Genomic DNA, 20,447 nt, shown 5'->3' with positions numbered 1-20,447 from the left:
ATGTCCAGCTGTGTTCATTTGGTGGACTCCGTGCTACATCCCCCCCCCTTCATCTTTCTTCTCGAAATGTTTGTTTTAGTAGTGAGTTGATATTGGCCTGGCCTCCTCTGCCTCAGCGGGACGCTCCGAACACTCAGCACTGGGACAGAAGCTGCTCGCGGGCCACGCCAAATCTTCCCATAATCCCCCGCTCTTTGGACTACTGTTTGTTTTTTTGTGTGCTTTTTTTTGCAAAGCTGTGGTCATTACATTATGTGCATGGGATAGAAAATGACCATCTGAATATAAAAGGCAGACAAATGGAGGCGCTGTCCTCAAATGAAGTAAAATGGACAATTAGGATTTGGAGCTGAACTCGGCCAGGATTATGAAGATTAGACTAAAGCCAGACTCGATTTAGGACTTTACCAAAATAGGATAAAACCTATAAGACACAATTGCTTAAGTTGCACAAATACAAGATAAAGACCAGAACTAAGCCAGACTTAAAGGCGACATATCATGTAAAATCAACTCAATGTACTTGACATTAGTATCACATTTTATGCTCACTACTGCCACCTCAGGTCTTATGCATAACTGCAGTCTCTCTATATTAAAGGGACTATACAGAGTTTAAAAATGTTAAAATTATGTATTTTCCTCCCCCTACATGTTCCAAAATTTTACTTCGGGTCTGAATTGCTGTCATGCACGAGCTTGATATAGAAGGTGCAGTTACACGTATGACCTGAGATGGCAGTAGTGAGAATAAAATGGCCACCTTGCATCTAGCCCCTCGAAGCTCATGCATGACGGCAATTCGGACCCGAAGTAACACCTTTTTGAGTGACAGTGCAGGATTTTAGAGGCATTTTAGAGGCTGGAACATGTAGGGGGATGAAAATATTTAGTTTTAACATTTTTAAACTCCGTATAGTCCCTTTAATATAGGATTGACCTCACATAACAGACACAACCCCCTACATTTTTACATGTTTGAGTGACCTCTGCCGACAGTTCTCCTCAAGGGCTCCTTTTTAAAGACCAGGCAGCTTTACTGGACTCATTTGGATCATTGCAGCGCTCAAGATTGCCTCCACTACAATGTATATCTTGCTGGTAATTTCATTTTACTTGCTTCACCTATGTCTGTGCCATGAGGTGGTTTGTATGCTTAGGAAATTGAGCTGAATACGTTAAAAATCATTTAATGAACAGTGCCAAAATGAAGGCCCTGCACTATCAAAAAAGATTCATTTTGGATCAAAAATTGAATGAAATCTACATTTATTTGGAGAATAATGACATTACTAGAGTATTTTTTTAAATCCTTTGCTCAAAAGTTGTGCACTGTTTCCAGGTTATGCTTTTTAATATCCAAAATGTCCCTCCCTCTGTTTGAAGAACATTTTCAGATTCCTTGCTTCTGTACTTTAATATGACACCAAATGCTACATAGTCCAGAACTATTTTTAAAGCATGAAAAAAGAATCGTTGACCTTTTATGCAGGTTTAAATCAGCCATTCTCCACATAAAGGGTATACTGTATTTCCCCATCAAAATTCAGCCATTCCTTTCTTTTAATCCTCCTCACTCTCTCCCCTCGTCGCCGATATCGCCCGCTTTACTCCCCACCCACAGACCACAGTGACATCGGCCGCTGCTGTGTCTCACGACCTCTGGACTTTTGCCAAAGGGGGCGCTGTGGAGCAGGCTTCCAGCCCCAAGCACGGTGCCAGAGAGCAGTGCCAGAAAACAGGCAGCTCTATAGGGAGAGAGTGTAGGCGTGGGAGGAGAAGGGGTGCACTGCGGATATACCGACTTTTAATATACATTGAGAAAAAGGCTGCAAGACGAAAACGCAATTGAATCGAAATTTTGACTGGCTTTCACCCCGACAAACGTTGTTCTGAAATGCATGTGGCTCTTGTGTTAGTTTAGCGGTTCATATGTTGACCCTCCTGGACAGGTTAGAAATGTGCACTCGGGAGCAGGAAATGTTTTGCTCAAGGACACTCCACAGTGTAGGCTACATAGATAAGGGTGGCTTCTATACATTGGGTTACCCTTCACCCATGGAAGCACTTAATATATTCATCAAATCACAATGCAAATAGAGCTCAACAACAGATCCACCCCTGTTCTGATGGGGCTTATCACATATGTGGTAAATATTGACCATAGCGTGATTATTTTAAACTAAAGGAGACATTTACTTTGCTTGTACCCATGTTATGAATGTCACCTCATCAAAAACGTACATGTAGTAATATTTAGGTTAGTGCCTGGTCTACCCTGCTATGTGAGCATCCCCAATGCCCAGGCCAGGACCAATCCGGGCTGACCAGGTACAAGCCAAAATGCACTGAAAGGATTTAGTATTGCACAACATCATACCGCTGTTGAAAACGGTGATTTAACATTTAGCCGCTGTTAGCACAACTTTAGCTGGTGTTAGCATAACGTCTGCGTGTTGCTTACATTCATAGTTCATCTTTTAGCTGCTTCTTTCCTAGTTTTTGCCTTGGCACCTCTGAATAATTCCATAAACCCCACCATAAAGACCACATTGTTCTGTTGTTCCTTCAGTAATATGTATTTCAGCGTGTGCATCCCTGGGAGCGCCGTCCACTCCTTTCGCTCCACACGTGAAACTGTCCCTTGTTGCATTCTGCGGCCAAACAGTGTTGGGTTGGCGTGGCTTAAGGGGATCATCTATCCAGTATTTGCTTGAGTATGCACAAAATGCTGTAGCAATTCAGATTTGTGTCTTCTAAAAGATATGCTTTCGCTCATTTACATATCACTTTTATATCTGACAATAACACACGCTATTTTAAATGTCGCATGGTTCTTTCAGATTGCAACAGAATCACAAAAAGCCTCAAAAAGCCAGCTTGCACTCGCTATAAATGCTCCCCAAAGTGCATTCATCGCAGTGCTATGACTTTCAAGCATGGTGTTAGCTGAAAACGAAGCTCTTTTAAGTTTTAGTGCATGTTATCCCCACTCCTGTCTACAGGGGGCACTCCTGGCCAGTTGAAAATAATGACCAGTCCAGTCTCTCTATCCTTACTGCAATTTCTTTACATTGACATATATTTATTAATTACAAGGGACTATACAGAGTTTAAAAATGTTAAAATTATGTATTTTCCTCCCCCTACATGTTCCAACAATGTCCTATTGTGTAGAATGAGCCCAGATCTGTTCACCACAACTGCCTCTAAAATCCTGCAGAAGTGCCGTCACGTGTATGACCTGAGGTGGCAGTAGTGAGTATAAAATGGCTAACTTGCATCTAGCCCAGGGGTGCCCAAAGTGGGGCCCGCAATTAGGTTGCGCCGCATCTGGTTAATACTAACTCTCTCCCATTCATTCTCAATGGCAAATATAGATGCAGTACACTTTTTGGCCACCAGCGTCAAAATGGGGGCGCTGTTTCACTCCTTTCGCAAAGTTAAGGAAACACTGTTCTGGTGTCTTGGTATTTGTCAGTCATAGAGCGTCGCAGCATCAACTTCCCAACTTTTTCCGAATTTTATTGCAAAGGTCATTGACATATATGACTTTTAAAAGAATTTATGCTGAACTGACACTTTCAAATTGGTCTAATATGGCATTTTCTTTGACTTAAAGAAATGAATGAGGTAAAGTCACTGTAGGTAGTGCAGGTTACAGGTGGTGTTGTTGCACTATATTGCTACAATAATAGATTTTTTTTCTACTAAAACTTGGCTTTTCTAGCATACTATTTGCATAGAATTAAATGCAAATGTATACCAAAAAACAAAATAAAGTAACTATTATTATTTGCAGTTATATGTGTCTCACACTGACATCGCCGTGATTGGCCCGCGACCCTTAGGCACTTTTTCATTTTGGCCCTCGGAGACAAAAGGTTTGGGCACCCCTGATCTAGCCCCTTTAAAAGGTAAAATATCTATGCTGCTGAGGTACGTAATGTCTATAAAATATCAGATAAATATTAAAATAAAACTTTTTGTGTTTTACGTCTATCCAAAATGACAAAAAAACAACATCTGGAATAGGAATTGGTTTGAAAGTGAAACTCCATTGCTGCAACTTGCTAACCAGATTGTTTTAGTGAAAGAAAAAGAGGACAGAGACGCCCTCCACAGTAAACCCAGAATCAAAATTAACGCCCCCATTGTAGAAAACCACAATTGTGCCAAAGCCTATACCAAAGGGGAGCGCGGCGTTATGTAACCCCGTGTGAGCCGCCTCTGGTTCGCACACACGCTGTGGCAGACACGGAAACGCTGCTGTGACCACCATAAGCTCTACATAATGCCCCAAAGAACTGATTATGAAATGACATAAGAGATTTGTCCAAACGCTTCCTCTCTCTCATTCTCAGATGCAACGTTACCCGGGCTGACACGGCAGGCGCGGCTTCTATCACCGAAATCTGAAGCTGGAGAAGCGCCACGGCCTCTTTTCAAATAGGACTGCTCATTCCTGCAGGTCTCAGGGCCCAGTTTATTCATGCTTAATAGACTTTTCTTCTTTTAACCGTGCGATAACGTTGTTTCTGAGCAGTTCTTCTCCAATCTGAAGTTAAAAACGCCAAAGGTTGAAACACCTTGGCCAGCACCTTGCAATCCATGAAGCTCTTTCATTTTTAAGTTCTTGCACCTCCACTGGACTTGGTCTATTCATGCCCGTGCGCTCAAATTGCCTCCACTGTGGAGCTTACTTTGGTTTTACCTTGTTTTATGTACTTTTCGCTCTACTTTACTAAGTTGTCCAGTTTAAAAAGTCAGAAAAAGTGTGTCATTTTGTCTGAGAAAATTTGATTTAGGCCAAACATGTATTGTACTTTACACACATTGCTGTCACAATATCGACTTATTGTTTACTAAATAACAGATAAACGATTTTTGGGCTCGATGTTTATCGTCTGTACATTTATTAGCATTCCCACCCTATTTTTTCATTGTAAAACTTTGATTTCTAACTGAAGCAAATAGAGTTACATTATATTTCACGTTTATTGCAGCTTGTGTGGTAGTTTAGGATATGATTATGCACTTTTAGAACAAAGGTTTACTGTCATTTTTATACCTGAGAGTTGACAGCATCCAGTATGTCAATAATATCGTTTATCGCGATACTTTCCTGCCTCGATATATCAAACTTCAAATTTGTTATTGTGATAGGCCCTAGTCATACCTATGGGCAAGAAACTGAACTCTCCTTGCTTAGTTATACCTATTCTCATAGTTAGGGCTGGGCAATATGACAATGAAAATGTTTTCGTCTGATCCCTGTTATAGAGCGATCTTGTGTGTAGCTTTTTGTCTATGCGGCTCTGTGCTCAGATCAAGACTGTTTTCACCACTCACTCTTGTCAGTCATGCTCTGAGTAAGTGACAGGGGGGATTTAACCAGTTATAATGAGGTCTGAACTTTCATAACCAATTACCAATTACCAATTACCTGTTAAATGCACTACAAAGGCAATGGAATTGAAACAATGGCCGCTGGCTGCTCTGCTTTGCGACGACGACACTAGAGGCCGCCATTGCCCATTGGAATGCATTGGACTTTAGACACGTGAAAAACAGTCTACAGTGAAGATCCCGCCCTTACGCCCTTTTTAGGAACAGGCTTCGTCAGAGCTGGGGAGGGGGAGTCTGTAAATCCGCCATGATTTCCCCCTCGAACGTGGTCATTGTGGCAAATGGGGAGGAGTGAGCAGGATCTGTCTATTTATATATACAGTCTATGAATCGAAATCGTGATCTATCTTTGAGAACACCGTGATGTCGCCCACTCCTACTCGTATTAGAACTAAATACAATTTGTCCCCTTGTTCGAAACGTCTTTACAAACTAATCTCCCTGAAGAATCTGGATGTTTGGAATGCGTCGGAAAATGTAGGGTTAAATTTTGTCCCACAGCTAACAATTTAGAAATAGCTGCCTCCATTTTTGTCTTTTCGAAATGGGACCTCTTTGGTGCAGGGCCTTTCCCCATTGTTTACTTACTAGAAAATCGCTGTGGAACATCTTCGCCGTTGCAAGTCTGAAAAGAAAACGGAAAACCCCAAAAGATCATTCCCTGCTTTTACGAAATGTCCCTATGAAGCTGCTGTAGTGTGAATTCAGGGACTCCGCTCTTTTGTCGCTATCAACACGAAAACATTTTAAGGCATTTTCCTCGGATAACACTTTTTTTTTTCTTTATTTCTTGCAGCTCGACGTTTCATGGGACAAGTAAACGAAGTGGGATTTCTAAACCATCATCCAGCCGACTCAATCTATCCAGGGAGGCTTTTTGGACTTGGATCTTCTTTACCCTTCTTACTTATGCCTTTAAAACGTCGTAATCCAAGGAGCTCAAGGAAGGACTAAACCCCGGCGCTGGCGTCTCCGTGCGGGGCAGATTTTTAAATCCGTACCACGGCTGAGGTGGGGGGGACGACGTCTTGCATGGGTGCCCAATCCCTGAAAAGCAAAACCTCGTCCAACCGCCGCCTCCTGTTTCCTCAAGCTCCCACACCTTTTTCGCCTTCCCAACGATTCTCCCCCATTCTCTCTCATGGGAGTGACATAGAGCGCACCGCCCCGTCCGTAGCCCCGCCCCCCCTCCCCCTCCTGGACCGATCCGGCGGGGCGTCCAGGTAGTGATGTCTTGGAAGAGGAACTACTTTGCGTCGGGAGGTGGCGGAGGAAGTGGGGGCGTGAGCGGAGCTTCGCCTGTGGGAGGAGGAGGAGGAGGTGGTGTTGGTGGAGTAGGAGTAGGAGGAGTGGGAGGAGTCGGGACGGGCGGCCTGCAAGGGCTGGTCACCCCCAGGAACATGAACTCCATCGCGCCCAGTAAAGGACTAAGCAACGAGCCGGGACAGAACAGCTGCTTCCTCAACAGCGCTTTGCAGGTGAGTGTCACAATGTCGCTTTCTTTTGACCCATGGCGCATCTTTGAGTGTTCTGGCTATTCTCAGGTCCTGGGTAATGTATCCTCATTCCCTTGCAAAGCTTAGCCCCTTGATGTCTGAATTTATTTCCAATTACATGAAAAATACATTATCAGCATTTTTAGGTTTAGGTTTATTAAACATTGACATAGCAGGAAAGAGCAACATTTTCAACCTGAAATGTGTCAATTATAATAGAATTAAAAAAACATCTATAAAACAACGTTAAAGCTGCCTTAAAGGGATATTTCAGGATTTTTGACATAGGGCCTCATTTCCTAGTAATCCAGAGTGTTGCTGATTTCTGGAGATATTTTTTTTTGTAATTCAAGCAGTTCTTATATTTGAAGAGTTTCGTGGCGCTAGGCTAGTGCAAGGCTAGCACATTTCTATGGTATCAGCTAGCCTGCATTAAAACAGTCCCGCTCCACAGTGCACCTGAGGCAAATCACTTATAACGCCAGACTAACCATATAAAAAGGTGTTAATTCGGGTCCGAAGTGCCGTCATACACGAGCTTAATATTGAAGCTGCAGTTACACATATGACCTGAGGTGACAGTAGTGAGTATAAAATGGCTAACTTGCATCTAGCCCCTTTTAATGAACATACGTGGGTCTCATGCATGTAACCACACCGGATTGTAGCCTTGGGCCAATTTCCATCCGTCGTCCCCCATTCTCAAACGCAATCTCATTCATCCTGGCCTATTGTACATGTTTTTAGTGGTAGGAGGAAACTTACACAGACACGGGGAGAACATGCAAACTCCACACAGAAAGGCCAGGGTGGGACCTTTAACTGTGAAGCACGAGCGCTAACCACTGTACTACCGTGCTAATCAAATGAAGTACCCCCTCAGAAATCCTGCCCCCTCCCCCCAGGATAAAACACAATTTTGTGATGTCACTTCCAGTCCCCCTGAAGGTACTATTTGGCTTAGAGAAACAAACCATCATATTGCCTTTCTAGACCCGGTTTTGTCCAGATTGGTTCTTGATCCAAGCCCGGTGGCAATCGAAAGGTGAAATACTTATTGAGGCGCTGTGATATGTTTTGAGAGTCAGTGGTTATAAGCCATGTCATGATGTTTTAAAATCACGTATGTCACAGTTTTTCTCCGTATGAAAACGCTCGCGGTTATCCTTTTTTGGCCATCCCTTTCTCTCCAACCTCCCCACTATAAAGCCTTTTACAGATGCTTACTCTGCGTTGCTACTGCTGCATCTCCCCCTCTGTTCACACACTCCTCCCAAGACTTTGAACTGGCACAAACACAACACCGCACACACACACACACACACACACACACACACACACACACACACACACACTTCTTCGCCCCCCTTTTTTCCACTATTGCCTTCAAACCTACAGCAAACCAGAGATGGGGAGCACGCTCAGGGCAAAGTTAACGTCAAAATAAAGCCGCACAGGAGCACAACCAAAGGAGGGATGAGAAGCGTGCAATATGAAAGGAGCCGGGAGTCTGGGAAACGCGTGGAGAAATACACGGGGAGCAATAAGGTAAGCGCGCCGTAGTGGGACAGGTGTAGGTGTGAAGGACGGCAGGTTCGTTTGTGAGAGGGAAGAGGGAAAAAAAGAAAAGGGAAAAAAAATGGCTGAATGAAAGCGGAGGTGCTGCGGCGGCTTCATTGAGGAGGGAAATGGGCCACTTCAAGGGCACACATGTCGCCGCACATGCACAGAGGGAGGAGAGAGAGAGAGAGAGAGGGGGGGGGGAGAGGGGAGAGAGTTAGCGGGACAGGAGCTAAACGGGACCGGAAAGGAGTGTGAAATAGTGAGAAGACGCTGCCGATTGATGGAGTTCTTGTTAGTAGTTGCAGTAATGTATGTTTGACTTGTATTGGCTCTATGTTGTTCAACAGTGAGTGATTGTTTAGTTTTGTTATGAGTGCTTTATTTGGCTTAAATGTGTGACCACTTTGGGCTTATATACTTGGAATCTAATGTTGGCTTTGAAGCTTTATCTTTGTATGTCTTAATTTAAGTTATGCTGAATGTACAGCCTTGTAGTTTAGCATCAGGACAAATGTATTTATTCAAAAACCTAATAATTATATACAATTTGTGCTTTTAAATGTGGAAATAAAAATGAATTGCATTGGACACTTTGCGTTCGCGGGAGAAATAAATAAACAAAACATATTTTTTGCTATGTATAGTAGTGTAGTGCAATGATTTCCAACCTTTTTTGCCCTGTGGACCGCTTGAATCCTTCACTGATACTCCGTGTACTCCCTACCTCAGGGGTGTTGCAGTTTCTTTAGAAAGAGATCACATATACGTTCGATTGATGTGTAAAAAGACAATGTTGTGTGTTCAAAATAAAGCTAGAATGCTCTCAAAACCATAGATTTTACAGCAAAACGTCTGATGTAGTTCCAAGTTCCCCCAGGGGTCACCGTACCTCTGGTTTGGAAACACTGGTGTAGTGTACTGTAAGGAATTTGCCGTTTAATGATCTATTATTCATCATTAAATTGTACATTGCGAGCCTGTTATAACATATTCATAGTATTGAGGATAAGTTTGTCCAAGGTCAAGCATCCGAATTGTAGTTCAGACTGTCGTGTCCCGGGACAAGACCCTTCATCTGCCATACCCCAGATTACAGCCCCCCACCTTCCATCAGCCGATCCAGGAAACAATACTGGATCGGGAATCGTTCCAAATATCTGATACTGAAATGATACATGTCTTGGCGGAGTGAGTTTAACGTCACAAATTGTCACAGTTAACAGTAACGTTACGAATACTAGCATCAACCAAACAGGGTTGGGACCAGAAGGAAAGAAATAATATTGGCCAGCCACTGAAGGTCTCAGTATTTACATTTCAGGAGAAATGCTGTTAAAGAATATCGATTATCTTTTTTTTGTGATAAAGAAGTTTAATGATCAGATGTTTACCTTAATAAATCCTTTCCGTAGTCCCTATGGGGGTAACACAAGTGTGAATGGGATGATTGGAGGGTCTTTCATCTCCCCTTGGTGTCTCTGGCCAGAAAACCACAAGTGCAACTTCGCTGCCTCCGGGTTGGCGTCACCGATACACACTAATAGAATCATGAAGAAGAAGCTAACATGCTTGCGGGCAAAGCTAACTGTGGGCTAGCGCCACATAAACAGTATTTACAGCCAAGTTTGAGTGAAAATAATGATCTCCATTGTGTAATTGGATGTACAATATCCCTCTTTCCCTTTGTTTTTTCTCTCAATGTAGTATTTACTCTCACGGACAATTAATGAGTGAAAAACTCAACATGCTACGACACCTGCAGTGGCGCTTATGGCCTCTAGGGGCATGACTTACTTAGTTCTGCTTTAACACTTGGTTCAAAAACTTTGGACACATGACTGACAGTTTCCTTTTTACACATTGTAAGGTTAAGTTACCTCTTCTATAGCACAATTATTTTTTATATATTTACTTTACAATGCAGTCAAACCCTCTAACAAGGCGCTTCTGTGGAAATGTACTCAAACCTCTACCAAAGCCTCATGTCCAACACGTTTATAACCGTACAATACAAACACTAATAAGTTAATCGTCTCCTTTCTCCGTGTCTTGGGAGCCCTTGAGCAGGACACTTAGCCCCCCGCTGCTGCAGTGGTGCTGGGGAGTACAGGCAGTTTCCTGTGGTTATGTAGATGTGGGCTTTTAATGAGGCGCTATACGGTAAAGTGTAAGACTCAGCATGTTCAGAGCGCGCAAACAAAAGTAAAAATAAAGTAGTTACAGGAGCTGTAGGGAGCACTCCGCATTGATGAAGTTTTCTAATTAGGAGGCCTCTGTGTTTCTATTTAGACGTTTGCAGTATTTGAAAAGCTAAATGTGAACGCAGCTATAGGTTTGAGACAGCGGCGCTGAGGATGATAGGAAGGAAAAACTACACAGAAAGTGTCAAATTAAGGGGATATGAGGGCATTTCTTTACTTTAAAGCATCTTGGGCAGCTTTCTACTAAGTCCACTTCCATGACAGTTTTACAGTTTAAACATTCATGCCTTAGTGGTTCTCAAAGAAGCAACAAAAACGCCACAAAAGAGCAACAAAGCAAAACAGAAAAGTGACAAAAAGTCAACAAAAAAGCAGTGAAAAGGAATGTCAACAACAGGTGACTACAACGCGGCAACAACGCGAGGAAAAAGATCTGTTTAAATAGGTTTTATAGGTCTTGGCTTTCAAAGAGGTTTAGTAAATTATCTGTTGCAACACAAACCTCTTCAGACTTCAATTCAGTGCCTGTTTGGGTCAATACTGGGTCATTTGAATCCTATTTCCTCTGAATTTCTGCAGTAAAAGTGTATGATCTTTTGCATGGTTGTAGACTGCAGCACTGTAGCCATGACTGCAGTGAAATCTCTTACAAACATCGTTAGCGTAAGATTTCATTCTGGTCCAAAAGTTGCATTTTGAGCAAATTTGAGTACTTTGAATCCTATTTGCTTAACCCCTTAAAGGAACAGGCCACCGTTTTTACATACTGAGATATGTTCTTACCTGAGCTCAGACGAGCGTTAGCATTTAGCCTCTCCTCCTCTCCTCTATAGCTCCAAACGAGGTGAAGATAGAAGCTACCAAGCTCTTCCACGTTTTCCCTATTTAAATATGGTTACGTGAAGTGTTACACGATAAAGTATAGTCACACAAAATTGAACAATGTGGATTTTCTAAGCGGGTAAAAAGGGGAACTATATTGTAAGGCGTAATAATACCAGGAGTAGTTCAGCGTCCGCACAGATGAAGTGAAGTGAAGATATTCCTGCACGGATGTCGAACTACTCCTGGTGTTATTATTATTATTAGGAGGAGAGGCTAAATGCTAACGCCGTCTGTGCTGTGTTTACGTGACTGAGGGCACGCGTGAAGACCAGACAGGTACACATTAACTCGTCTAAGCTCAGGCAAGAATATATCTCAGTATGTAAAAAGGGTGGCCTATTCCTTTAACGCCGCGTGTCGCTAATTTACGACATACCTCTTCCTGCAAGGATTTAGCATCGGCTTGAAAGCAAAAACAAATCCAATCTCTGAGTGAGAGGCGGGACATGGCCACACCGCAGACCCTCCAGAATATCCTGAAGGACAGTTCTTCTCCTCTGCACACCTTTATGACTCAGGCCCCCTCCATTGGAACTCAGGCACCGAAGACCATATGCAGCCAAGAAGAAAAAAAAACATCTTTTATCCCACAAGCTTCTATTGTTGTTCTTCTTCTATTATAATAATTGACACATTTCAGGTTGAACATGTTTTTCTTTCCTGCTATGCCAATGTTTAATAAACCTAAAGCTAAACCTAAAAACACTGATAATATATTTTTTGTATAATTGGAAATAAATGCAAGCGTCAAGGGGTTAAAGGTGCATTATGCAACTTTTTATGTGTAAATAAAAGTTGTTATTAGTGCGTTTTTGACCTTGTAGTGACCCAGCAGCAGTATGAGTGGTCAGCATGGCGCCTTTACTTCCCATCACAGTTTTCCCTGGGACGCTCCTGGACCAACTATTTGGACGGTTTTCACTGCTGATCGACCCTCTCACCAGAAAAGCTACCAAACAATTGATCCTGGAGCGCTGTAGCGACCGTCATGATGGAAAGTAAAGGCGTCATGCTGATCACCCACACAGCCGCAGGGTCACTACAAGGTAAAACACGCACAAATGTCATCTTTTTTCCCCCATAAAAAGTTGCATAATGCACCTTTAAAACTGGGAGAAAGGATGAATAGTCTCGTTTCTTCAAGGTGTATTTAGAAAGCAGACTAAAACACGATGAAACCCCGCTATATTTAGAATCACATGCATTCCTGACTGTGTTTGAAGAGGTCTAGCCTACAGGGTTTGCAGTTTTTTTTTTTTTTACTACATCCTCTGCAGAGAACTAAATATAGAAACGCACTAAAAAAAGGCTCCATAAATAATCGACGTTGCGATTTCATTACTGCGACTCCTCCGATTCCGATTAGTCTCCTTCGTTGCTGTCATATTTCACACACAGGGCTCATAAGTGTCAGACGTGCCCCCAGGTTTCCCCCTCCCCAGACGCCCTCCTCCACCTCAGGGCGTTCCGGCAGACGGTCCCTCTGGTGAGTCCTGAGGGTTTTCCCCCGGGGCCGACTCCCAACGGGACACGCAGAGCCGCCCTTTTTTGGAGCGTGTTACAGGCAGGGCTGGACTGGCAGAAAAAAATCGTCCCGGGACTCTTGGGTCAAGACCGGCCCCTCATAGTCAATGCAATAGCCGAGACCATTAGCAAAACAGTGAGCCCTTAAACTAAAACAGTAAATGCTACAAAACCGAGGACAACAGCTGCATTTTGTTTCTGCCGAATTGAAGCTAGCACCTCAGAGCACTCACGACTTTGATCTTGTTGTTTAGAAGTGTCTGGAACATTTGTGAAATAACTAAACAATCTTAAAAAGCGCGTTCCGTTAAGGAGGTTCCGCTTGCGTCTGCTACACAAACAAACTCCACAAAAGCAACCAAATGATCACAGGGTAGATTTGGGAAATGAAATGGTAAAACTCTAGTGTCACTCTAGGGAGGTGTAGAGTGAGAATAGAAGTCCTGAAAAGGCAAAAAACATTGTAAATCCTTTCAATGGAAAAGAGAAGCTTTTCCAAACTGCGCACTCTGACGACGAGGGGCAGGAGGGCGAGTCACCTGACAACTCCCAACATGCACTTCTTTACATGCATTGGTCTAAAATGTGTAAAAAATAGTCAGGTCTGAGGTTCTGTTGGTCCTGGAGGGTGTTACAATAAACTCTTTTCACTTATAGTGGCAAATATGAAGTGAGGGGCATGAGTAATGTTGTATCCGATAAGCCCATAGCACATCATATACAAGATTATCTGGGAATAATAACTCAAGAAAGCTCCAACGGAGGGGTTAAAATGTGTCAGATACACCTGGTAAATGAGTCATGTGATTGCATCCAAATTATGATATGGACGTCAAATATATGTATGTGCTGGATGAAGTGTGACGGACTGAATGAGGATTTTAAAGGCCCTGCAGCAGATGTTTTTGGATTACAAATCCTAAAAGAGCGAGTGAATGAATTTTTCGTCATGATCCAAAGTCATTGCTATAGGTTTCCTTCAGTCTTTGTAACTTTCTGATTCTTCACAGGGGAGAGTGTATAAGCAACTTTAGGGGAGCAATTCTTTTACAGAAATATGAACAATGAGCCTGCAAGTTCGAGATTGATTAAAAAAATATGCTTTGTAGCCAGACGCAGAGGACACAAAGTAACTCAATCTGGGGATAGGGCTTTATTATTTAGAGACTATACAGTTGTCAGAAGGTTCATGGGATTTAATGGGAACTGTCTGGGAATGAACGAGGATATGGCACGGTGGCGCAGTGGTTAGCGCTCGTGCTTCACAGGTTGAAGGGGTTCGATTCCCACCTTGACGGAGCCTTTCTGTGTTGGAGTTTGCATGTTCTCCCCGTGTCTACGTGGGTTTCCTCCGGTTTCCCCTAGCACTGAAAACATGTACAATACGTTAATCCACCGGCCAGGTGTTTCTGACCATTAGCCTGGCTCCACATCTGGAGATGGGACTGGCTGCCCACTGCTCCTGCAGGTCGCTCCAGCAGCATTGAGGATGTGTTCTGTTGCAGAGAATGAATTTCCCTATAAGGGCGTTAATAAAGTATAACTTAACTTAGTGAATTGATTAGAATAAACAGGGAATTAACTGAGCTGAAGGTTGTTTCTTGGGAGAAACATTCTCAAACAAAACCACCTTATTTTATGTTAATACACTGAAATATGTATCGATTCAGGGAGATCATTTTTGCCCCGACTGACCAAGGTTTATTGTAGAGGTCTCCTATAGAGGTCTCATATAGAGCTCTCCTATAGAGGTCTCCTATAGAGGTCTCCTATAGAGGTCTCCTATAGAGGTCTCCTATAGAGGTCTCCTATAGGGGTCTCCTATAGAGCTCTCCTATAGAGGTCTCCTATAGAGGTCTCCTATAGGGGTCTCATATAGAGCTCTCCTATAGAGCTCTCCTATAGAGCTCTCCTATAGAGGTCCCATATAGAGGTCTCCTATAGAGGTCCCATATAGAGGTCTCATATAGAGGTCTCCTATAGAGGTCTCCTATAGAGCTCTCCTATAGAGCTCTCCTATAGAGCTCTCCTATAGAGCTCTCCTATAGAGCTCTCCTATAGAGCTCTCCTATAGAGCTCTCCTATAGAGCTCTCCTATAGAGGTCTCCTATAGATGTCTCCTATAGAGGTCTCCTATAGAGCTCTCCTATAGAGGTCTCCTATAGAGCTCTCCTATAGAGGTCTCCTATAGAGGTCTCCTATAGAGGTCTCATATTGAGGTCTCCTATAGAGGTCTCCTATAGAGGTCTCCTATAGAGGTCTCCTATAGAGGTCTCATATTGAGGTCTCATATTGAGGTCTCCTATAGAGGTCTCCTATAGAGGTCTCCTATAGAGGTCTCATATTGAGGTCTCCTATAGAGGTCTCATATAGAGCTCTCATATTGAGGTCTCACAGCAACGACTTTCAGGGGGTGAGATCCTTGATTGAAAAGCATAGAAAGGAAACAAAGCTTCACCATATGTAGTCCACACTTTAATTTTACGGAAGAAATTGGATTAAGAGATTAAATCTAAAGTTTGAGTAGATTTTGTCTGGTCTTAGATCAGAGAAAACATCTTATTGCCACAACTTTCCGAGGATTTTAGAGGCAGTTATGGTGAACAGGTCTGAGCTCATTCTACACATTAGGACATGGCTGGAACATGTAGGGGGAGGAAAATACTTAGTATTAACATTTTTAAACTCCGTATAGTCGCTTTAAGATGATCATTTGTCCAATGTGAGTTTAAATGACTTGAATTAAGAATGTTAATCCTGTTTTGAGTAGTTTTGACTAATGTAATTTGCATGTTTGATGACATTTCAGACTTGTTCTCAGGTAATCTCACTTGAAATAATAAAGTAAAACTTCCAATGGGACAAGTCAAAATATTCTTACCCCATTGGCAAATAAAATACTCTGGAATTAAGACAAAATGTAATGAAACAAGTTAAAACATCTCAACAGAAATAGTCTATGCCAAATTACTGACTCAATTCTAATTATCATGCTCAATTTGAGACATTTAAACTCATGTAGATATATATTTTTGGAGCGCATTGATACCTAGAACCTCAGCCATTTACTGTGGAACAGAAATCGATAATGTAGCAGCGCTGTATTTGGTTGCGGCTCATCTGGCGGGCCGCAGAGTCGGCTGTGCGTGGGCGTGCGGTCGGCTGTAGCTCTGTGAAGCAGCCGCCCGAGGGACAGCGCTGTGTCAATATTATCTCTCAGCTCCGCAACCAGCGCTACAACGGCTCTTTTCTCTAATTATCCCACGGAGAGGCCCAGAGGACAGGGAAAGGAGCGCTTTGGATCCTCCGCCTTTGTTCTTCCTCTGAGGCGGATAGAGGGATATCTTTGTTTTGTTTTTTAAAAGGCGTTTCAGTCTGGTATAACCTGTGGAAATGTTCCCTGTAGCTTTTGAGCGTAAATGTCTGTAATTCTGAGGAGATTTCTGGATGTAGTAAAATGTGATGTGCGGCTGTGAATGGAAAAAGGTGCTCGTTTTGATTCAAGCCGATTATTTGATGATGCAAACCCAAAAGTTATATGTTAAAAAAAATGACAATTTAGATTTTAAAGGGATATTTCAGGATTTTTCTTGCAACTCCAGACTTAGCCCATTTAAGTGGGTGGAGACACACTTTTTCCTCCAACCAGATTGCCTCCGTGGTCGGGGGAGGGGTTGTTGGGGAGTGGGGGGTGAACATGTGCATTTGTTTTGTTTTGCGTTCACGTCAAACCGGCCAATCCGCGCCACAGCGGACGCTGTAGCTCTTTCTCTCTCGAGACATGAACATTGTTAAGCTCACGATGGGTTAATGAAGTTTTTAGTTTGACCTGTGAGAGCCAAAGGTTTAAGGAAGAACACAAGAATGTCAGCGGTGTCCCCATCAGAGCAGTCACCTCCTCTCGTGACTTCCTCTCACAAGTGGCTCCCCCCTCACATCGCTCCGCCACTGGGAAAATCATTTGCCATTTCCCCGTCCGTGCGCCAGCACAAGATCTGGCGCTCTATTTTACACTACCCTTGATATATTCTACTTGCCAAATTTAGTTCAATGTAATGGGCTTTGTAACAATGTGTAATAACTTGTACCTGTGGGTGAGATACACAATGGAATAATGTGTATTAGTATTTTGCAGGTACGTGATGTAATAAGACCCTAATCCTAAAGGTCATATGTCATATTACATTACATTGTAATTCTTAGTCTGTTTTATTGCGCTTTGAACTGCAAAAAAAAAAAAAAAAGGTTTTCCACTGAGAAATAACTCATTGAAAAAAATATCTCCACTGAAAAAAATCTTTGTAGCTAATATATCGACAAAATTTAAATTTAAACCTGGCTCTATCTAGTATTTAGATTTCAATAAAAAAAATGTTTATGCATAAAATGCCATATTTTTATATGAAAACTTAAAATGACAGAAAACGTGCAATACCTTTTCCCCCTAATTTACAAATCAGTAATCCACCGCAAAAGTTTCAAATTGATATCTCTAGATTCAATGTTTCTGTTCTCCTGCAGTGTCTCACCTTAAGCTTCAGGTACATTTAATATATCTCTGTTTCCTTTAAGAGGTAACGCTTTGCGCAGTATTTGCACAGAGCGAAGCTTAACAAAGTTTCTTCTGAAGCCTTGGAGATTTGCAGCTCGCTCGCGGATGAAATATTAATGGCATTGATCGTGACAGCGCTGTGTGTTTGGGGCTGTTTGCAGGTTTTGTGGCACTTGGACATCTTCCGGAGGAGCTTCCGACAGCTGACCACGCACAAGTGCATGGAGGACTCCTGCATCTTCTGCGCTCTCAAGGTAGAAAACACGCTCACATACTTCCTTAATGCTGAAGATATGACTTGGTTTGGGGCAAACGGTGGGAAGTGCGGAGTTTTAGCTCGATTAGGACACGTGCAGACAAATGTTTAGTGTCTGATTGTTGGATAAATCTGGTTTTCAACAACAGTTGTCTTTGGGTTGCACATTTTACCCGGCGCTTTGCCCTTTATCTTGAGCACTTGTGAGGACTACTTTTTTACTTATCTGTATTATTATTAAAGGGATATTTCAGGATTTTTGACATAGGCCCTCATTTCCTAGTTATCCAAAGTGTTGTTGATTTCTGAAGATATTTTTTCTTGCAGTTCTTATATTTGAAGAGTTTAGTGGTGCTAGGCTAGTGCTAGGCTAGCGCATGTCTATGGTAACTAGTAGCCTGCATTAAAAACCTCTTCAAAATCATGGGGTCGTCCTCCAAACGTTGCCATATCTGATTTGTAGAAAGCTCCTTTGTGAATTCCACGTGTAGTAATGCCGGCCGCAGGTAAACAAACTAATGTAGATCCGGTAACCGAGCAGATCACTTTGCCACTGCGTAGCTTACAACCAGGAAGCGGATGCTGCGCAAATATAAGTTATTTTAAATGCAAAATGGTTATAAATATTCTATCGACACAGACATTTATATGGGTCGTCTGGTGTTATAAGTGATTTGCCTCAGGTGCACTGTGGAGCGAGTCAGACTGTTTTTAATGCAGGCTACTAGTTACCATAGACATGCGCTAGCCTAGCACTAGCCTAACTAAACTCTTCAAATATAAAGGCTGCATGAATTAAAAATAAATAAAAAATCTCTCAATAACACTCTGGATAACTAGGAAATTAGGCCCTATGTCAAAAATCCTGAAATATCCCTTTAAGCTCTGTCAGGGTTAGTTCCCCTACTACATGAATGATCTTTTGCTTTGCACTTTCCACAAACCATGCGTTTTACATTTAGCTTGGCGACTCAATCAGGATTCATCGGGCTAACATTGAGAAAGAGTGATTCAAGGAGCATGAGACTTAACCCCATTGAGAATCTTTGGGATGTGCTGGAGAAGGCTTTGTGCAGTGGTCACACTTTCCCATCATCAATGCAAGATTGAGGCGAAAAATGAAAGCAAAACTGGATCTTTTGACTTTGCAGTTTATTGAAACAATGCCACAGCGAATGTGTACAGTGATCGAAACTAAACTACTGCCACGTCCGGTAAGAAAACCTGACAATTAAAAAAGCAACATGACCATAAGTGTTTAATAAATTAAATTTAAAAGAACAGTGCATGAGTACATTTTCCCCACTCTTCCCTCCTTTAGGCTTCCCCACAGTTCCGGGCGCTGTTGGCGTTTGCCTGGTGTCAGCCTCATCAGTGGAGTGGAGTGGGAGGGTTCTTTTGTATTTAATTGTAGAGGGGGAAAAGACAGTGAGAGCCCCGAGCTTTGTGACATTTCATTGACATTTAATCAGGATCGGGTGGAACAACATCATCCATCTGAAGTGGAAATCGCACTGGAACCAACCACTCCAAAGTCCAAATTTTGCAGTCAGTGGCATTATAAAGCTTAGATCAGTTTGCAAAGCACTCGGGGCCATGTCTTACAGAATAAACCTACCTTCGCTTTTACAAACAGAAGCTCTGGTTTTGGAGAAAGTAACAAGAATGGATCGCTTTCTACGAATTGAATGCCAATACTGCCTTCAAAAATATATCACAGTCGACTTTTTATTGATTGGCAGGGTTGGATGAAGTGCCTTGCTCAAGGACACAATGTCAGCATGTACCTGCAGGAGCAGGTACATGGATTCGAACCTCAGCCTGTCGTCCCCAGTTGTATTTTCACTTCGGTCATTCATAAAGCTTCCTTAAAGGGGCTAGATGCAAGTTTGCCATTTTATACTCACTACCGCCACCTCAGGTCATACGTGTAACTGCACCTTCTATATTAAGCTCGCGCATGACGGCAATTCGGACCAGAAAGAACGCGTTTTTGAGTGACAGTGCAGGATTTTAGAGGGACTATATAAAGTTTAAAAATGTTAAAATGATTTATTATCCTCCCCCTACATGTTCCAGTAATGTCCTGAGGTGTAGAGTGAGCCCAGACCTATTTATCACAACTGCCTCTAAAATCCTGTCACTCAAAAAGGTGTTACTTCGGGTCTGAATTGCCGTCATGCATGAGCTTAATATAGAAGGTGCAGTTACACGTATGACCTGAGGTGGCAGTAGTGTGTATAAAATCGCCAATTTGTATCTAGCCCCTATAATATCAAAACAATTCATTTGATAGGTAAATGTTTGCTTCCTTTCTCTATTTACTGCATTTGTGGGAATTGTGAAGATACAAGTGCAGAGATGTTTCTTTGTGATGGTCGGAGTTAAGAGGCAGAAGCTGAATAAATGATCAGCAAACATGAGTGCGTCATCTCATAAGAGCCTAATTCACTGAGTTTCTCATAAAGCACCAGGTCTAGCAGGAACACAGCGTCTCAGGTGCTTGGTTAGCCCACCCCCCCTCTTCAAATGTGTCCGCCCACATCTTCGAAGCGCTTCTG

General features: G+C 42.5%; 1 protein-coding gene across 4 annotated transcripts in view; it reads left to right on the top strand.

Annotated features, from left to right (window-relative positions):
• usp54b (ubiquitin specific peptidase 54b) overlaps positions 1–20,447 on the top strand; it is a 134,372-nt gene that overhangs the window by 22,289 nt on the left and 91,636 nt on the right. For 3 of the 4 annotated variants that reach the window (XR_013793899.1, XM_079577116.1, XM_079577118.1), the window contains exons 2-3: positions 6,206–6,887; positions 17,792–17,884. Coding sequence is in view for 3 of the 4 variants with exons in the window: in XM_079577116.1 (XP_079433242.1) it covers positions 6,639–6,887; positions 17,792–17,884 (342 nt within the window). In the remaining variant the exon portion in view is untranslated. Of the gene's footprint in view, positions 1–4,364; positions 4,472–6,205; positions 6,888–17,791; positions 17,885–20,447 lie in introns of all 4 variants that reach the window. The other variant, XM_079577117.1, reaches the window with a different exon arrangement.

The sequence above is a fragment of the Gobius niger genome (genome assembly GCF_951799975.1).
Source record: "Gobius niger genome assembly, chromosome: 19".
NCBI lineage: Eukaryota > Metazoa > Chordata > Actinopteri > Gobiiformes > Gobiidae > Gobius > Gobius niger.
The sequence above is the reverse complement of the archived record's forward strand: the minus strand, read 5'-3'. Positions and strand labels throughout refer to the sequence as shown.